This window comes from Antechinus flavipes, chromosome 1 (assembly GCF_016432865.1).
Source record: "Antechinus flavipes isolate AdamAnt ecotype Samford, QLD, Australia chromosome 1, AdamAnt_v2, whole genome shotgun sequence".
Classification (NCBI taxonomy): Eukaryota; Metazoa; Chordata; class Mammalia; order Dasyuromorphia; family Dasyuridae; genus Antechinus; species Antechinus flavipes.
In genome coordinates, this window is record NC_067398.1 from 679,282,365 (window position 1) to 679,295,459 (window position 13,095).

Consider the following 13,095-nt stretch of genomic DNA (forward strand, 5'->3'; position numbering starts at 1 on the left):
CGTAGAGGTCTTAGTGATTAGTCTTCTGGTATAATGGAATCTTGGATATCCACCCAAGATCCTTGCCTCGACATCCTGGGTTCTAAGGATCATCCCAACTCTGGCATTCCATATCCTATAAATAAGACTAGTTCAAAGCCTTATCCCTCCCCTGGGATTTTGGGACAACTCGAGTGGGCAGAACTGTGGAAGTACAGCCGGGTGTGATCTGGGGTTCAAATCCTGTCTCTGGTGCTTCCTAGTTGTACAACAATGGATAAACCATTCAAGCCTTTGAAACCTCAGCTTCCTCATCTGTGAAATGGAAGTAATAATACCTGTAGCACTTGTCTTCTTGTGTTCATGGTGAGAATCCATTGAGATAATGTTGACTGGTAAATTTCAGTTATTTGAAGAGAGGGGAAAGAGGGCAGAACCAGCCCTGTGACCATTAGCAGGGGGAGCTCCCTAATAGAAAACTGCAGTAATTCAGCAACCTGACCTCAAGAGTCAGAGTCTTGCCTCAGCCACAAACTGGCCAGGTCACCCCATTTGATTCCTCGGCTACAGAATGAGTGCTATCTGTGTGTAACTATATTTTGGTATCCTAAAGAGGGTCAGTCGCTTTTATGTTTTGTAATGGTGGCTTTTTGAGCCTCACCTGGAGTGGGGGTGAGATGCTCCTCTGGCCCAGAAGATTATTTCACTGGTAAACCACCCACTCCCCTTGCCTTATGAGCTTGCCGCTAGAAAAAAAGCTGAGCCTTTTCTATTTCTGCTTCAGGACAGACGGGTGTCATCCTGAAAGTGGTGACATTTGAGGCTATTCCTTTCCATGAGAGGAGCACGATATGGGGCCACTATGTCCTCCTTTTAGAAACCAGAGGCTCTTGAATGCCCAAGGACTTGGGTCAGAATACTTGTTCCAATCAGCCCTGATCTCTCAGTGTCTGACTAAATGGGGAAAGGAATCCTCTCTCTTCCCTCGGTTGGCACTCTCCCCTTCATGTCTGCTTTCCCCACTTTCTCTTCCTCCTCTACCTCCTGTTACCCTCTTCTGCCAATCCTTCTTGACAGTCACTACCCCACACAAGGAAAAGGGCTATGGACCCAGACTATTTACTAGCTAGCAATCAGTGGTAAGCTGTGATGGTATCCTGTTTTTTATTCTATTGTCCAAGTAAAAACCTGGAGCTTCTTCCTCAGTCTCCCTAGCTGATCCTTCCTTAGATCCAGGCTCAATCAATCTCCTTCCCTTCTTCCCTTCCATACTTACTAAGACAATATAATGGCTATCCTAATGACATGCAGAAACTAACTGGATGAGTGGTCCAGTGGTTCCAAGGTCCTCTGGGGCTTGGGTACTAGTGGGATAAGGGGATGAATTCAGTACACTATCAATGATTAGGAGGTAATGACTTCTAGAAAATGCCTGGTCTGTGGACCTGTGTAGCCTACTGGTGGACGGAGAAAACAAATTCAGCTCTAATTCAGTTCCATGAGCATTTATTGTGTGCCTGTGTGTTAGGTACCATGTCAAGTGCTGATGGAGATGAGCAGTTCTTTCCTTCAATGAGCTTATACTCTAAATTGGAAAGTTTCCCAGGGATCCTCCCATTGTTGAGTCCCAATTCCATTTTCTTCCTGCCCTTACACACATCCACATTGACTTTGCACCCATAGCAGGCGGTTACCTTTCGTCTCCTCAGACATTTTAAGCCATAAAGTCATTGAATGTCAAATGGTATTTTGAAGGTTAAAAACCACTTGGTACAAACCATCTGTTTGCTGGTGGGAAAAGTGAATCCCAGAGATATAGATTAGCTGTCTAATGTCACACAGCTAATAAGAAGCATTCTGCGATTTAGGTCTTTTTTTCCCATCAAACCTTCTTCAATGGTTACTTGGTCTAGCCCAGAGCTATAACTAAAGCCTGGTAATCAGTACTTTGCCCTAGGGCACCAAAATTTAGTATTTTGAAAAGTAACTCCTTCTGCAGATGGAAACAATTGAATTTGATACCAAATAGTGCGAGTGTCCTCCCTCTATCCACTGATGAGCTCTTTTCTCCCTCCCTTGGTATTAACACTCCCAGGCTCTGTGATCCATCATAGGGCCGTATAGTTTAAAATGTCTCTTGGTTTTTGTTTTTTTTTTTCTCCTCCTAAGTAAGAATTTGAATTGAAAGTTGAATTGAAGGTGCCTTTTTCTTCTGCTTGCCCTAGATTGGTGCATTGGGTACTTGCAGTCATGTTTACAGTACAGCCACTTTATTTAGGAGAACCCAGTTGGCAATACCCAGGGGTTACCTTACAAAGGAACCCTATTCCAGGAGGTGGTGCCAGCATTTCTAAAGAAGGGGCTAAGCTCTCCATGGCAGCTGCCAACTCATCGTTGGAATTAGTTTTACCAGGCACTGCTTGCTAAACAGATGGGGAAAGAGAGGTAGGGGAAAATTGACACTTGAATCCATTGGACCTGGGTGGAGAAGGGAATCAACAGTAAAGCAGTTGTGGCTTGTTAAGTTACCCTTAAAGAAGACAAAGAGAATTTAGAAGGAGGCCTTCAGGGAGGAGGCAATATTGGAAGAGTTCAAAGAGTTTAGGAGAGAGAGGATTTGTATTCAAATCCTCTTCTACTTACCCCTTTTGTGATCTTAAGTGAGGCAATTGGCCTCTGTGGGCCCCTTCCATCATCTGTCAAAAAGGATAGAGTCCCTAAATAGCTGCTAAGGCTTCTTAACTAATGATCCTTCCAACCTCAGTTTCAAATAGAAAGAGTATTGGATTTAGCATCAGAGGACCTGTGTTTTAGTCAGCTCTTCTTAGTAATTGTGATGCTTTCCATGTAATTCTGCCAGCCTCAGTTTCCTCATCTGTCAAGTGATCAGGAGATTTCTAAGCTCTATTCCTAAATCCTAAGAATTCCTATGGGATAGGTCTTCCCCAGGACAGCCAAAGCTATTAGTGATCCTTACCCAGAGAATTCACCTGGAATCTTCCTGATAGACTGCGTTTCTCTCTTTCCCTCCTTCCTCCAGGAATCCAGGATATCAGAGTGTAAAAGCCCTTCAGAGACTATTCTGATACAATCTGGAGCTTACCATGAGCCCCTTTCTCAATGTATCATCAAGCTGGTGCTCAAAGACCTCCAGAGGAATCCTTTTCTACTTTGGGCTTGGGCCAGTTCTCATCAGGAGGTTCATCCTTAGTCAAGCCTTAAGTCTGTCACTCTTAAGATGTTCATCCCTTCTTAGTTCTCTCTTCTCTTCTACCTAATGCTTCACTTACTCGAAGAGAGGAAGCCTGTTTGCACACACACACACACACACACACGAATCTCCCCTCAAAGGGGGGGGTTTCTTTTCCAGGCTAAAAACATCCCCATTTCACTCCATGTAGTCTCAGATGGAATGAACTGCAAGTCATCCCTCCAGCCATATTGTTCTCAAACTGTGGCCACCTGGGAATGAACATTATGCTCTTAATTGTGATTTGACTGTATCCAAAGACTATGAAAGGTACTATCTGCTTCTTCCTGTAAGTTTCTCTTAATGTACCCTCAGATCCCACGTGGATCACAGATCTAGAATTGGAAAGAGATGGCCCAGAGGCCATCCAATCCAGCTTCCTCATTTGATATTTGAGGAAACTGAGGCCCATGGAGAACTTGGACAATGATTTTTATGGCCACAGTCTCCCCCATCTTGTACTTGATTTTTCAAAAAAATCTAAGTGTAAGACTACATTTCAGGATAGGGATTAAACCTATGATTTCTTAGAGCTTTTTCTCCATTAAGTCACCTTCTATTCAACTCATATTTGAAGGGCTGTCTTGATCCTACAAAAGGTAGTCATTTGCTTAGGGTAACACGGCCAGTATCTATCAGAGGCAGGATTTAAACTATGGTTTTCCTAGCTCTAAAGGGACCTCTATCCACTGCACTATACTGCCTGCCATTTACTTTATACTTAATATTTATCCTTAAATCATCCCCTCTAATTTATCCAGCCTGGGGAGCTACAGCAGTCTCTAGGCTTGGAATAAGTGCTCTCCAAGCCCTTCCCCCAGCACTTCTGTTTATCAGTGGCTATCAGAGGCAAAGGACATGAATGTAAGAGGAAGGCTGCACCATTTCTGTACTTCCTCTTGGTGGTTGGCAGCAGACAGGACCAAGGATAGAGGAAGTGAAGTTGGGGGTGGGGCTATGTGTTTTACATGGTGAGTCTCGCTCAATTTTATCAACTCACAGACCATGAAAGCTGGAAGGATCCTTAAGGACTGTTAAGTCCAATCTTCTCATTTTACAGATGGGGAAACTGAGACCCAGATTGGTAAAGGGACTTATCCAAGTTTACATAGTACTAAGCTAGGACCGAGTTTTCCCTTCTCCACCTTTCTCCTTTGCTCTGAACAGCTCTTTCTTTACCCCTAGTCTCCATGCTATAGTTATTGTAAGAAGGAAAAGCAAAGAAAAAGTGCTAATTCTGTCATTCCCCAAGCTTCTCTGATTTGTACCAATATTTCTCACCCTCATCTTCTACCTTGTGCTCCTCATTGATCCAATCAAACGTTTATTAAGCACTAACCACATGCCAGATGCTGGAGTAAACATCTAACAGTAACAGTAAAAATGAAACAGTTTCTAGCCTCCAGATGTAGTCTTCAGGGTGGGAAGTGCCTATTCCCTATTAAATACATGATATTGAACAAGTAACTTTGTTTCCATATCTCAGTTTTCTTACCTAAAAAATGAAATTAGACCAGATAGCCTCTGAATTCCCTTCCAGCCGTGTAGGCTGTGATCTTAAGCTCTTAATATGTTTATTCTTAGAATACGTACTAAAATATGACATGGAAAAAAAAATGGAAAAGAACACAAAAAGAGTCGCTTTGCTACTACTTTGTTAAAATTCCAATTTTTAAAGCAATCTTCATTAGTTTTTTGGGTCTTGAAATGCTTGTATGTGAGAGAAATGTTTGAATTTACAATAACAAAGGAAAAATGTAATTAAAAATAAAACACATAAAAGATAATTTGAAGGGGAGACATTAATTAGCTCAAGGAGAACTCCAGAAATATTTCATGTAGAAAATGGCTCTTGAGCAGAATTTTGAAAGAAACAAAAGAATTCTGAGAGCCAGAGATGAACTGGGAGGGGCATTTCATACAGAAAAGAATAGCAAGGACATAGGCTGGAAATGAAAAATAGAGGATATTTGTGTGAGAACTAATGACAAGGCCAATTTGTTTGGTCTGTAAGAGAAATATGGCCAGTTAGGTGGCACAATGGGTAAAATGCCAAGTCTAGAGTCAGGAAGAATTAATTGAGTTCAACTTCGACCTCAGACATGTGACCCTAGGCGAGTCACTTCACCTTGTTTGCCTCAGTTTCCTTATCTGTAAAATAAACTAGAGAAGCAAACCATTCCAGTATTTTACCAAGAAAACCCCAAATGGGATCGTGAATGATGATTTAAATGACTAAACAATAATGAATATGCAATAAGGTTGGAAAAGTAGGTAATTCTAATCAGGTTATGAAAGCTTTTCAGTACTGAGAGTTTCTAGCTAATCCTAAAGACTGCTGACTTTTGCTGAAATTTCTTAAGAAGAGCATAGGGAGATGGTGTCACTTTGGCAGTCTCTGGAGCTTGGATTGGAGAGCAGAGACTTCAGGCCCGAAGATTAGGAAAAAAGATGCTACAATAGTCATTCAACCTTTGGTATATATGTGGCATCTTACTCAGGGACAGAGGATAGAGAAGGGTGGAATAAAGGGAGGAAGAAAACAGACAATTAAACACATATTGTGTATACAAGCCACTGTGCTAAGGACTTTGCAAATATGTTCTCATTTGATCTTCACAACAAACTTAGAAAATGGGTGCTGTGTTATTATCCCAATTTTACAGTTTAGGAAACAGGTAGGGAGCAGTAAAATGACTCACCTAGCTAGTAAGAATGGATTTGAAGCCAACTCCTCCTGCTTCAAAATCCAATGCTCTACCCACTATACCAAAGCTTCTTAAACTGTGGGTCATGACCCTATATGGGGTCTCATAACTGAATGTAGGGGTTATGAAATTATGGTTTATTCAGTAAATAATATGTATACCTAGTCTTGGGTCATGTCAAAATTTCTCAGGTGAAAAGCAGTCAGGGTGGAAAAAAGTTTAAGAAATCCTGCACAATACCACTAATTAGAGCTAGGAATTAATTAACAAACATTTGTTAAGTACTTACTCTCTGCCATATATTATGAAAATATCCTATTATGTGCCAGCCCTATGCAAATATTCTCCAACACTGTGCCAGGGAGGGAAAAAAGGTAATAAATGTCCCTGCCCTCAAGAGTGCTCATATTCTAGAAGTAGAGACAAATTGTAAATAACTGTGTTCAAGATACACAGCCAGTGCAAGTGAAAGAGAGAAGGTATTAACGTGGAGGAATTGGGAAAAGTCTCCCTCAGAAAGTTCACTTAAAGCTGAGTCTTGAAGGCAGCCAGAAATTCTAGGATAAAGAAAGAGAGCATTCCAGGTCTGGCTGATAGCCAGTGCCAGAATGGAGTCGGGAGATAAAGTATCTTGTATGAAGAACAGCCAAGTAAACCATTGTGGCTGAATGAGATCATGTAGGGAGGAGGGAAAAGGTTCATGGACAGAGGGGTAAAAAAGCAGAAAAGGGATGAAGACCTGGGCAATATTGTTTCTTGACAGATTCAGAGGTCTTTGGGGAGGGAAGAAGGGTAGACAGTATAGTTAACTAATGTTATCAGAGTGAATGTGCCTGGATTGGAAGAGACCCAATTTTATCCTCTTAACACTTAGGCTTGTCACAGATGGACCGAGTGCTCTAGTAAGATAGTTATGTTCCCTATAATCTTCTCTAATTGTATACAACCAAATAAGGCATTAGCTTAGGCTACGTGGGTTTACTAGCTAGCCCTTCCCCACCTAGACTTTCCCCATGATGATCTCCATATATTGTGGCTTGGCATAAAAAATTAAATAGGAATTTGGGAGTTTTGCAGAAGTCAAGGACAACACTTGAAGGCTAGCAGATGATGCAAAAAAAAAGTTTAGAAAGTCAGAAATACATAAAATATATCTCTAGTACTGCTTAATACCACCATGTTATTTTTTAATACTGTAAACATGTCATGAAAGAAAAATAAAAATACCAGACTTCTTTTCTGGTATGAAAGGAGTTTTTTTTTGTGTGGATTTTTCAGATCATGGAGGGGTACAGTACCCTTAACCCCCAAGATATGGAAGGAATTACTGTATTATGGATTGAGGAAAATGGAAAGGTAGGGAGGGCCCAGGTTGTAAAAGGGCCTAAAAGCCAACCAGAGTGTTTTAATTTGATCCTAGAGCTAATAGGGAGTCACTGGATCTAATTTGAGGGTGTGTGTGTGGGAACACACAGCGATGTTAGAGATGACATGGACAGAACTTCACTTTTAAAAAAATCACTGGCAGCTGAGTTCAAAATGGATAGGAAGGGAAAGAAAAATGAGGCAGAGAACCAATCAGAAAGCTGTTGATCTAGTCAAGAGGTGAGGAGGGCTGGTACTAAGATAGTGACTGAATGAAAATAACTAAAATCACAACCAAATCACCTCTTCAGCAAAGCTCAATATAATCTTTCATGGGGGGAAAGGGCAGATGGAGAAGGGTTGGGTGAGGAGGAAGGGATATTCAGTGAAATAGAGAACTTTCAAACCTTCGTGATGAAAAGACCAGAGCTTAAATTCTGACTTTTCAAATAACCACATTCCAGTGAAGTATTAAAAAATAAACAGGAAAACAAAATCATAAGGGACTTAATAAGGTTAAATTGTTTACAAACTATTTACCTTCCTACTTGATAAGGTGATACTTGTTAACTCCTAACTATTTCAGCATTATTAGGGCAGTTTGAAGTATTCATAGAGGGCATAGATATGGACTGAACCTTTTGTGATGATATCCAAAAAAAAGGGGGGGGGGAACGCTAAGAAAGAGGAAGGGGAAAGAAGAGCTAGAATGGAGTAAATTATATCATATAAAAGAGGTGGGGAAAGAGCTTTGCCAGGGAGGGGAAGATGGGGGGAGAAGGAGGGTAAAGAACTTGAATCTTACTCTTATTAAGAACATGCACACTCAGTTAGGTATAGAAATCTATCTTATCCTACAGAAAAGTAGAAAAGAAGGGGAGAAAGAAGAGAAGAGGTTGATATTGATATTGAAGAGGTTGATAAGGTGAATTGAGGGAAGTGGCCATCAGGATGAGTATGACTTGATGGGAGGATATGGGGGAGCTTCAAAAGAAAGCATTCCTTTCTGAGGATGAGTAGAATGGAAGAAGAGAGACTAGGATGAACCAAGAGAAAATAGGATGAATGGGGAAATATACAATAATCATAACTGCTAAAAATTTTACATTAAGTTTCTCTGATACTAGTCTCATTTCTCAAATATGCAAAAAACTGAGTCAGATTTATAAGCATATGTTATCCCCCAATCAATGAATGGTCAAAGAATTTGAACAGGTAGTTTTCAGTTGAAATAACCAGAACTGTTTATAGTTTATGAAAAATGTTCTAAATCAGTATTAGAGAAATGGAGATTAAAACAACTCTGTGATACTATATCTCACATCTATCAAATTAACTAATGTGATAGAAAAAGGAAATACAAATGTTGGAGAGGATGTGAGAAAATTTAAACACTAATGTATTATTGATGATTTCCATTTTGCTCTCCATTTTGGAGAACAATTAAGAATTAAAGCCAAAGGGCTATAAAACCTTTGACCCAGCAATAGGTCTATATCCCAAAGATTATAAAAGCAATACGTACAAAAATATTTATAGCAATCTTTTTGTGATAGCAAAGAATTGGAGATTGCAGGGATGCTTATCAATTGAGGAACAGCTGTTCTTTATGTTATATGTATTATCATGTTATAGTATTTGATTGTGATGAAATACTATCGTGCCATTAGAAAATGATGAGCAGAATCCTCAGAAAAACCTGGACTTCCATGAATGATGCCGATTGAAGGGAGCAGACCGGAACAGTGTACACAGTAATAGCAATATTGTACAATGATCAACTGTGAATGACTTAGCTATTTTCAGCAATACGGTGACCTGAGACAATTCCAAAAGAATCATGATGAAAAATGCTATCCATCTCCAGAGAGAGAACTGATAGAGTGACTGCGGATCAAAGCATACTAATTTTTTTTATGGGTTTTTTTTTTTTTTTTTTGGCCTGTGTTTCCGTTCACAACATGACTAATATGAAAATATTTTTCGCATGACTGCACATGTATAACCAAATTGTTTGCCTTCTCAAGAAGGGAGAAAGGGAGAGAATTTGGGACCCAAAATTTTGAATTAATCCTAAAAAGTGTTTTACATTCAGTTGGGAAAAATAAAATATTAAATTTCAGAAGTTTGGGAAAAGCAGTTTTTGTTGAATGGTGAGGTCTGAGGCCGGACTATGGAGAGATTTAGAGACACTCAGTGTTGTTGGCTTTGTCTAGGAGTTTGGACTCATTTTTGCCCCGCACCCCCATCTCAGTTCCTCCAGCTTGATGGAAATAGAGGCAAGTGGGAAAGCCTAAGAAAATTGGAGGGTGTGAACTGACGACAAAGCTCCTCCCAAAGTTAATGGTCTGTGAAGCGATCCTGCTGGGTGAGGGCTTTCGAGTCCCAGCCCTACTTCACCGGGGGAAACCCGAATTGCCCCATGTGGCAGAGCTGCAGCTGCCTGCCAGCCCGGCACCTTCAGCTGGGGCCCGGGGCCTTGATTTGTGAATTCCGGTAGCCGCGGCTGGTAGATGAAGTCTGGGGCAGGGCCAGGGGCCAGCTGGGCTGGACTGAGCGGAGCTAGGGGATGGGACTGGGCGGGGCCAGGACGGGCTGAAAAGGGAGGGAGCTCCTCTGGAGCCCAGCCCTCCCTCCTCTGAGCCTCTTTAGAGGAAGGATCTCCAGGGTGAGTCCGGCTGCCCCGTCTCTCCGGATGGTGAGGGTACCTCCACTCTCTGCCGCCGCTGCCTCATCTGGACCCAGGTGATCCTCCCATTCCCGTAGGCAGACACTTATTATGGGCCTACTGTGTGTGAGGAGGGGCAACTATTGCATTCAAACTATTCTGTTTGTAAGGCCGTTAGAGAGGAGATGGGGAAGATTTCTGTGGCCCAGGAGAATTCAGGAAGACTTCCTAGAAGAGGCGGCACCTGAGCTGGACCTTGATGGGAGGGTATGGGGGAGTTTTGGAGGAGGGCATTCCAGAAAGCTCAAAAGCCTTCAAGTGAGGAACCTCTGTGGTGGGGAGACTTGATCTGGCTAAGGCTTAGATGGCCAAGGAGCCTTCAAGCTGGGCAGTGGAAGGTTTGAATGCCAGGCTTGGAAAATAGGATTTTTCCTGAAGTCTTCTCAAAATGCTATGGAGAGTGGTTTAGTTAATCACGGAACTGGAAGAACCATGGATAGTAGTTTTGCCAAAGAAGGACCTGTCTGAGCTGGGCTGTAATAAAATGACTGTCAATCTGTTTAAAAAGAGTTAAAGGGAAGCTAGGGGGCTGGGAAAAAAGGTTAAGCTTGAATGGGATGGGGGGGGGGCGTAGATTGGATGGGAGGTACCTCTTCGGGACTTGGTTCTTGAACTAAACATGAGAGAGAAGGGGCTCCTGGCTTGCTGTGGCCTCTCCTCCCGCTTCCCTGGGCCCATTTATTTACAAATGGAATCAGAGATTTAGAGGTCTAACACATTCATTTTACAGATGAGGAAACTGAGGTAGAGATTAAATGATTTGTCCAAAATCACACAGGTAGTAAGAATTGGAAATCGGCTGCAAAGCCTGGGCCTGGTTGAGCTTGATAGACCTTAAAACTGCTTTCAGGAGTCCAGGAAGGGCCCAGTGTGCTTAGGTCAAGGAAGGCTGTGAGCTGTCGAGGTAGTGAAGGCAAGGGGGGAGCTTGGTTGTGGGCAGACTTCACATTCCATCTCTGGGTGACTTTTTCAGCACACTTCCTCTGGCTACCTTCAGGGAAGCCCCACAGGGCAGAACCTGAGACTATTGCTCCCTTGTTACCACTCACCATCCCCTTACCTCCCCACTCCTTGATCTGAAGGCCTTTGCTCAGAGTTGGCCTGGGCTGGGGAGCATCACTCAAGCCCTAAGCCCCTTCTCCTAGACAGCCGAGCTAATTTTAGCCTGGGCCACCAAGAGGATTATCCCCCATCTGGGAAACTTGGAGGGATCAGCCTTTTATCTTTTCAAAGGACCCTCTGCCTAGCAGAAATTGAGCCTCTTTTGTGAGGGAGAAAGCCAGAGGGAGAAAGACACCGGCCCCTGGACCAACCAATCCCCAGGAGCCGAGCCGGAGCTATGGCTCTAAATGTTTATAATTGTACTCTGTCACTAATGTATGATTTTGAGCCCCCTTCAGGAGAGTGTACCATCTCCCTTCTAAGTTTCTTCCCAGCTCTGATATTCTAGGTTGTAAAGTCTCTTCTCTGGCTCTGATATTCTGTCTTTTAAGGACTCTCCTATATCTGTGGTTTTAGGGTCTCTTTCCCTTTATGGGAGCAGCCCTCCCCAATCCATGTGACCTCCCCAATCAGTGTTCAAATCACAGCTGGACTGAGCTAGGGGCTGGCAGCGGGCTGGACAAAGTCTGGGACACCTGGGTCTCTTGTGCCAAGGAAGATTAGACAGCAACCAGTGTATTAATAAGGCTCACCCACACAGTGCCCCTCTGGTGGCCTTGAGGTGGCAGTGACAGGGAGTCGGATTTGCGCACCCGATTCACTATGCGACTGGACAAATTCCTTCCTCTCTTAGGGCCTCAATTTTGCCATTTGTAAAATAAGAGGATCGGGCTTACCTCAAGGTCCCTGATATCTATGACATTTTCTGTTTCCAAAATCAATGATCCGTGTACATTGACTCTCAGTTAACCAGAGTTTTTGATTAACCCACACTTGTTCTCCCTTGCCAATGCTGTGTCCCCTCCCTCTCAGGATGTTTCCAGTAAAATTCTTGGCTTTTTGCCTCCAGGATGCTGACCAGCCTGTATGAATGGTTTTGGAAGGATGAGTACTGGTTCCCTCCTGGGTACTCATGGGCTGACACGGAAGATTCAGATGGGGTCACCTACCCTCATCCCAGGGACCTGCTGGCATCCATTCCCATAGCATTGGTTCTAATGGTCATCAGATTTGGCTTTGAGAGGTAAGTCAACTGTGGGCTTCCTTCCTTGTTGATCCTGGGATGTGGGCACCTATGAGCAAATGCAAAGAAACAAAAAAATCAAACTTGTTCATATCTGCCAACAACCATCATGGTGTAACAACCAACTTATTCATAAGTCATGTCTCTTCTTGGGCTCGTCATTGGAGGCTGTTTCTCATCTGTCAAATGGGAATATTCTTATACACTTTGCTGATCTCACTGGGCTACTATGGAAAAAGCAATACTGAAGCAGGATTTTTACCCTGATGGTTCCTGTCTTCATCCCAGCCTCTGGCTGGGCCAAAAGAAAGATGATCATCTACTATGATCATCTTTAAAGAGTGGCAGTTTATCACTTTTCAATAAACTCTTCACCTGAGCTAACAGCTCCTCCCCAGGACCAGCAAGCCAGCTTGAAATAGCCATGGTACCCATAGCAAAGGAATCAGTGCATTCCAGCAGGGGACTTCAAAGAAAACTTTCATAAAAAAAGATCCTATTTTCTCATTGACTTCCAATATAGAAATGGACAAAGGTTTGCCATGTAAACAAAGAAGCCCATGAATTTACAACTGATATAAGGAGAGGATAAATACTTTCCAAGAAAAGGTTAATGATTGTCCACAAGGGCTCTGTGTTGTATTCAGATCCTTCTCTGGTGATTCACTGTAGTGTGATAGTGGCCCTTAGTTTTTATAGATTGCCCCACTGGGTAGGGCAAGCTCTGGCTTGCTTCCTGAGCCAGAATGGCCTTTGAGCACAGGCTGCAATGCTGTCCAAAGACCAGGCCACGAGAAAGTTGAAGAAGTTCATCACCAAAGAGTTGGCCCTCAGAGAATAGATTTGTCTTTCAAGTCTTGCCAACCTATTCAGAAAAACC

General features: G+C 42.6%; 1 protein-coding gene across 2 annotated transcripts in view; it reads left to right on the forward strand.

Annotated features, from left to right (window-relative positions):
• LOC127545294 (ceramide synthase 4-like) overlaps nt 1-13,095 on the forward strand; it is a 54,071-nt gene that overhangs the window by 26,204 nt on the left and 14,772 nt on the right. Inside the window, exons 1-2 of one of the 2 annotated variants that reach the window (XM_051972466.1) lie at nt 9,962-10,047; nt 12,042-12,215. In XM_051972466.1, coding sequence (XP_051828426.1) covers nt 9,998-10,047; nt 12,042-12,215 — 224 coding nt within the window. In that variant the 5' untranslated portion in view covers nt 9,962-9,997. Of the gene's footprint in view, nt 1-9,961; nt 10,048-12,041; nt 12,216-13,095 lie in introns of those variants that run through there. The other variant, XM_051972467.1, reaches the window with a different exon arrangement.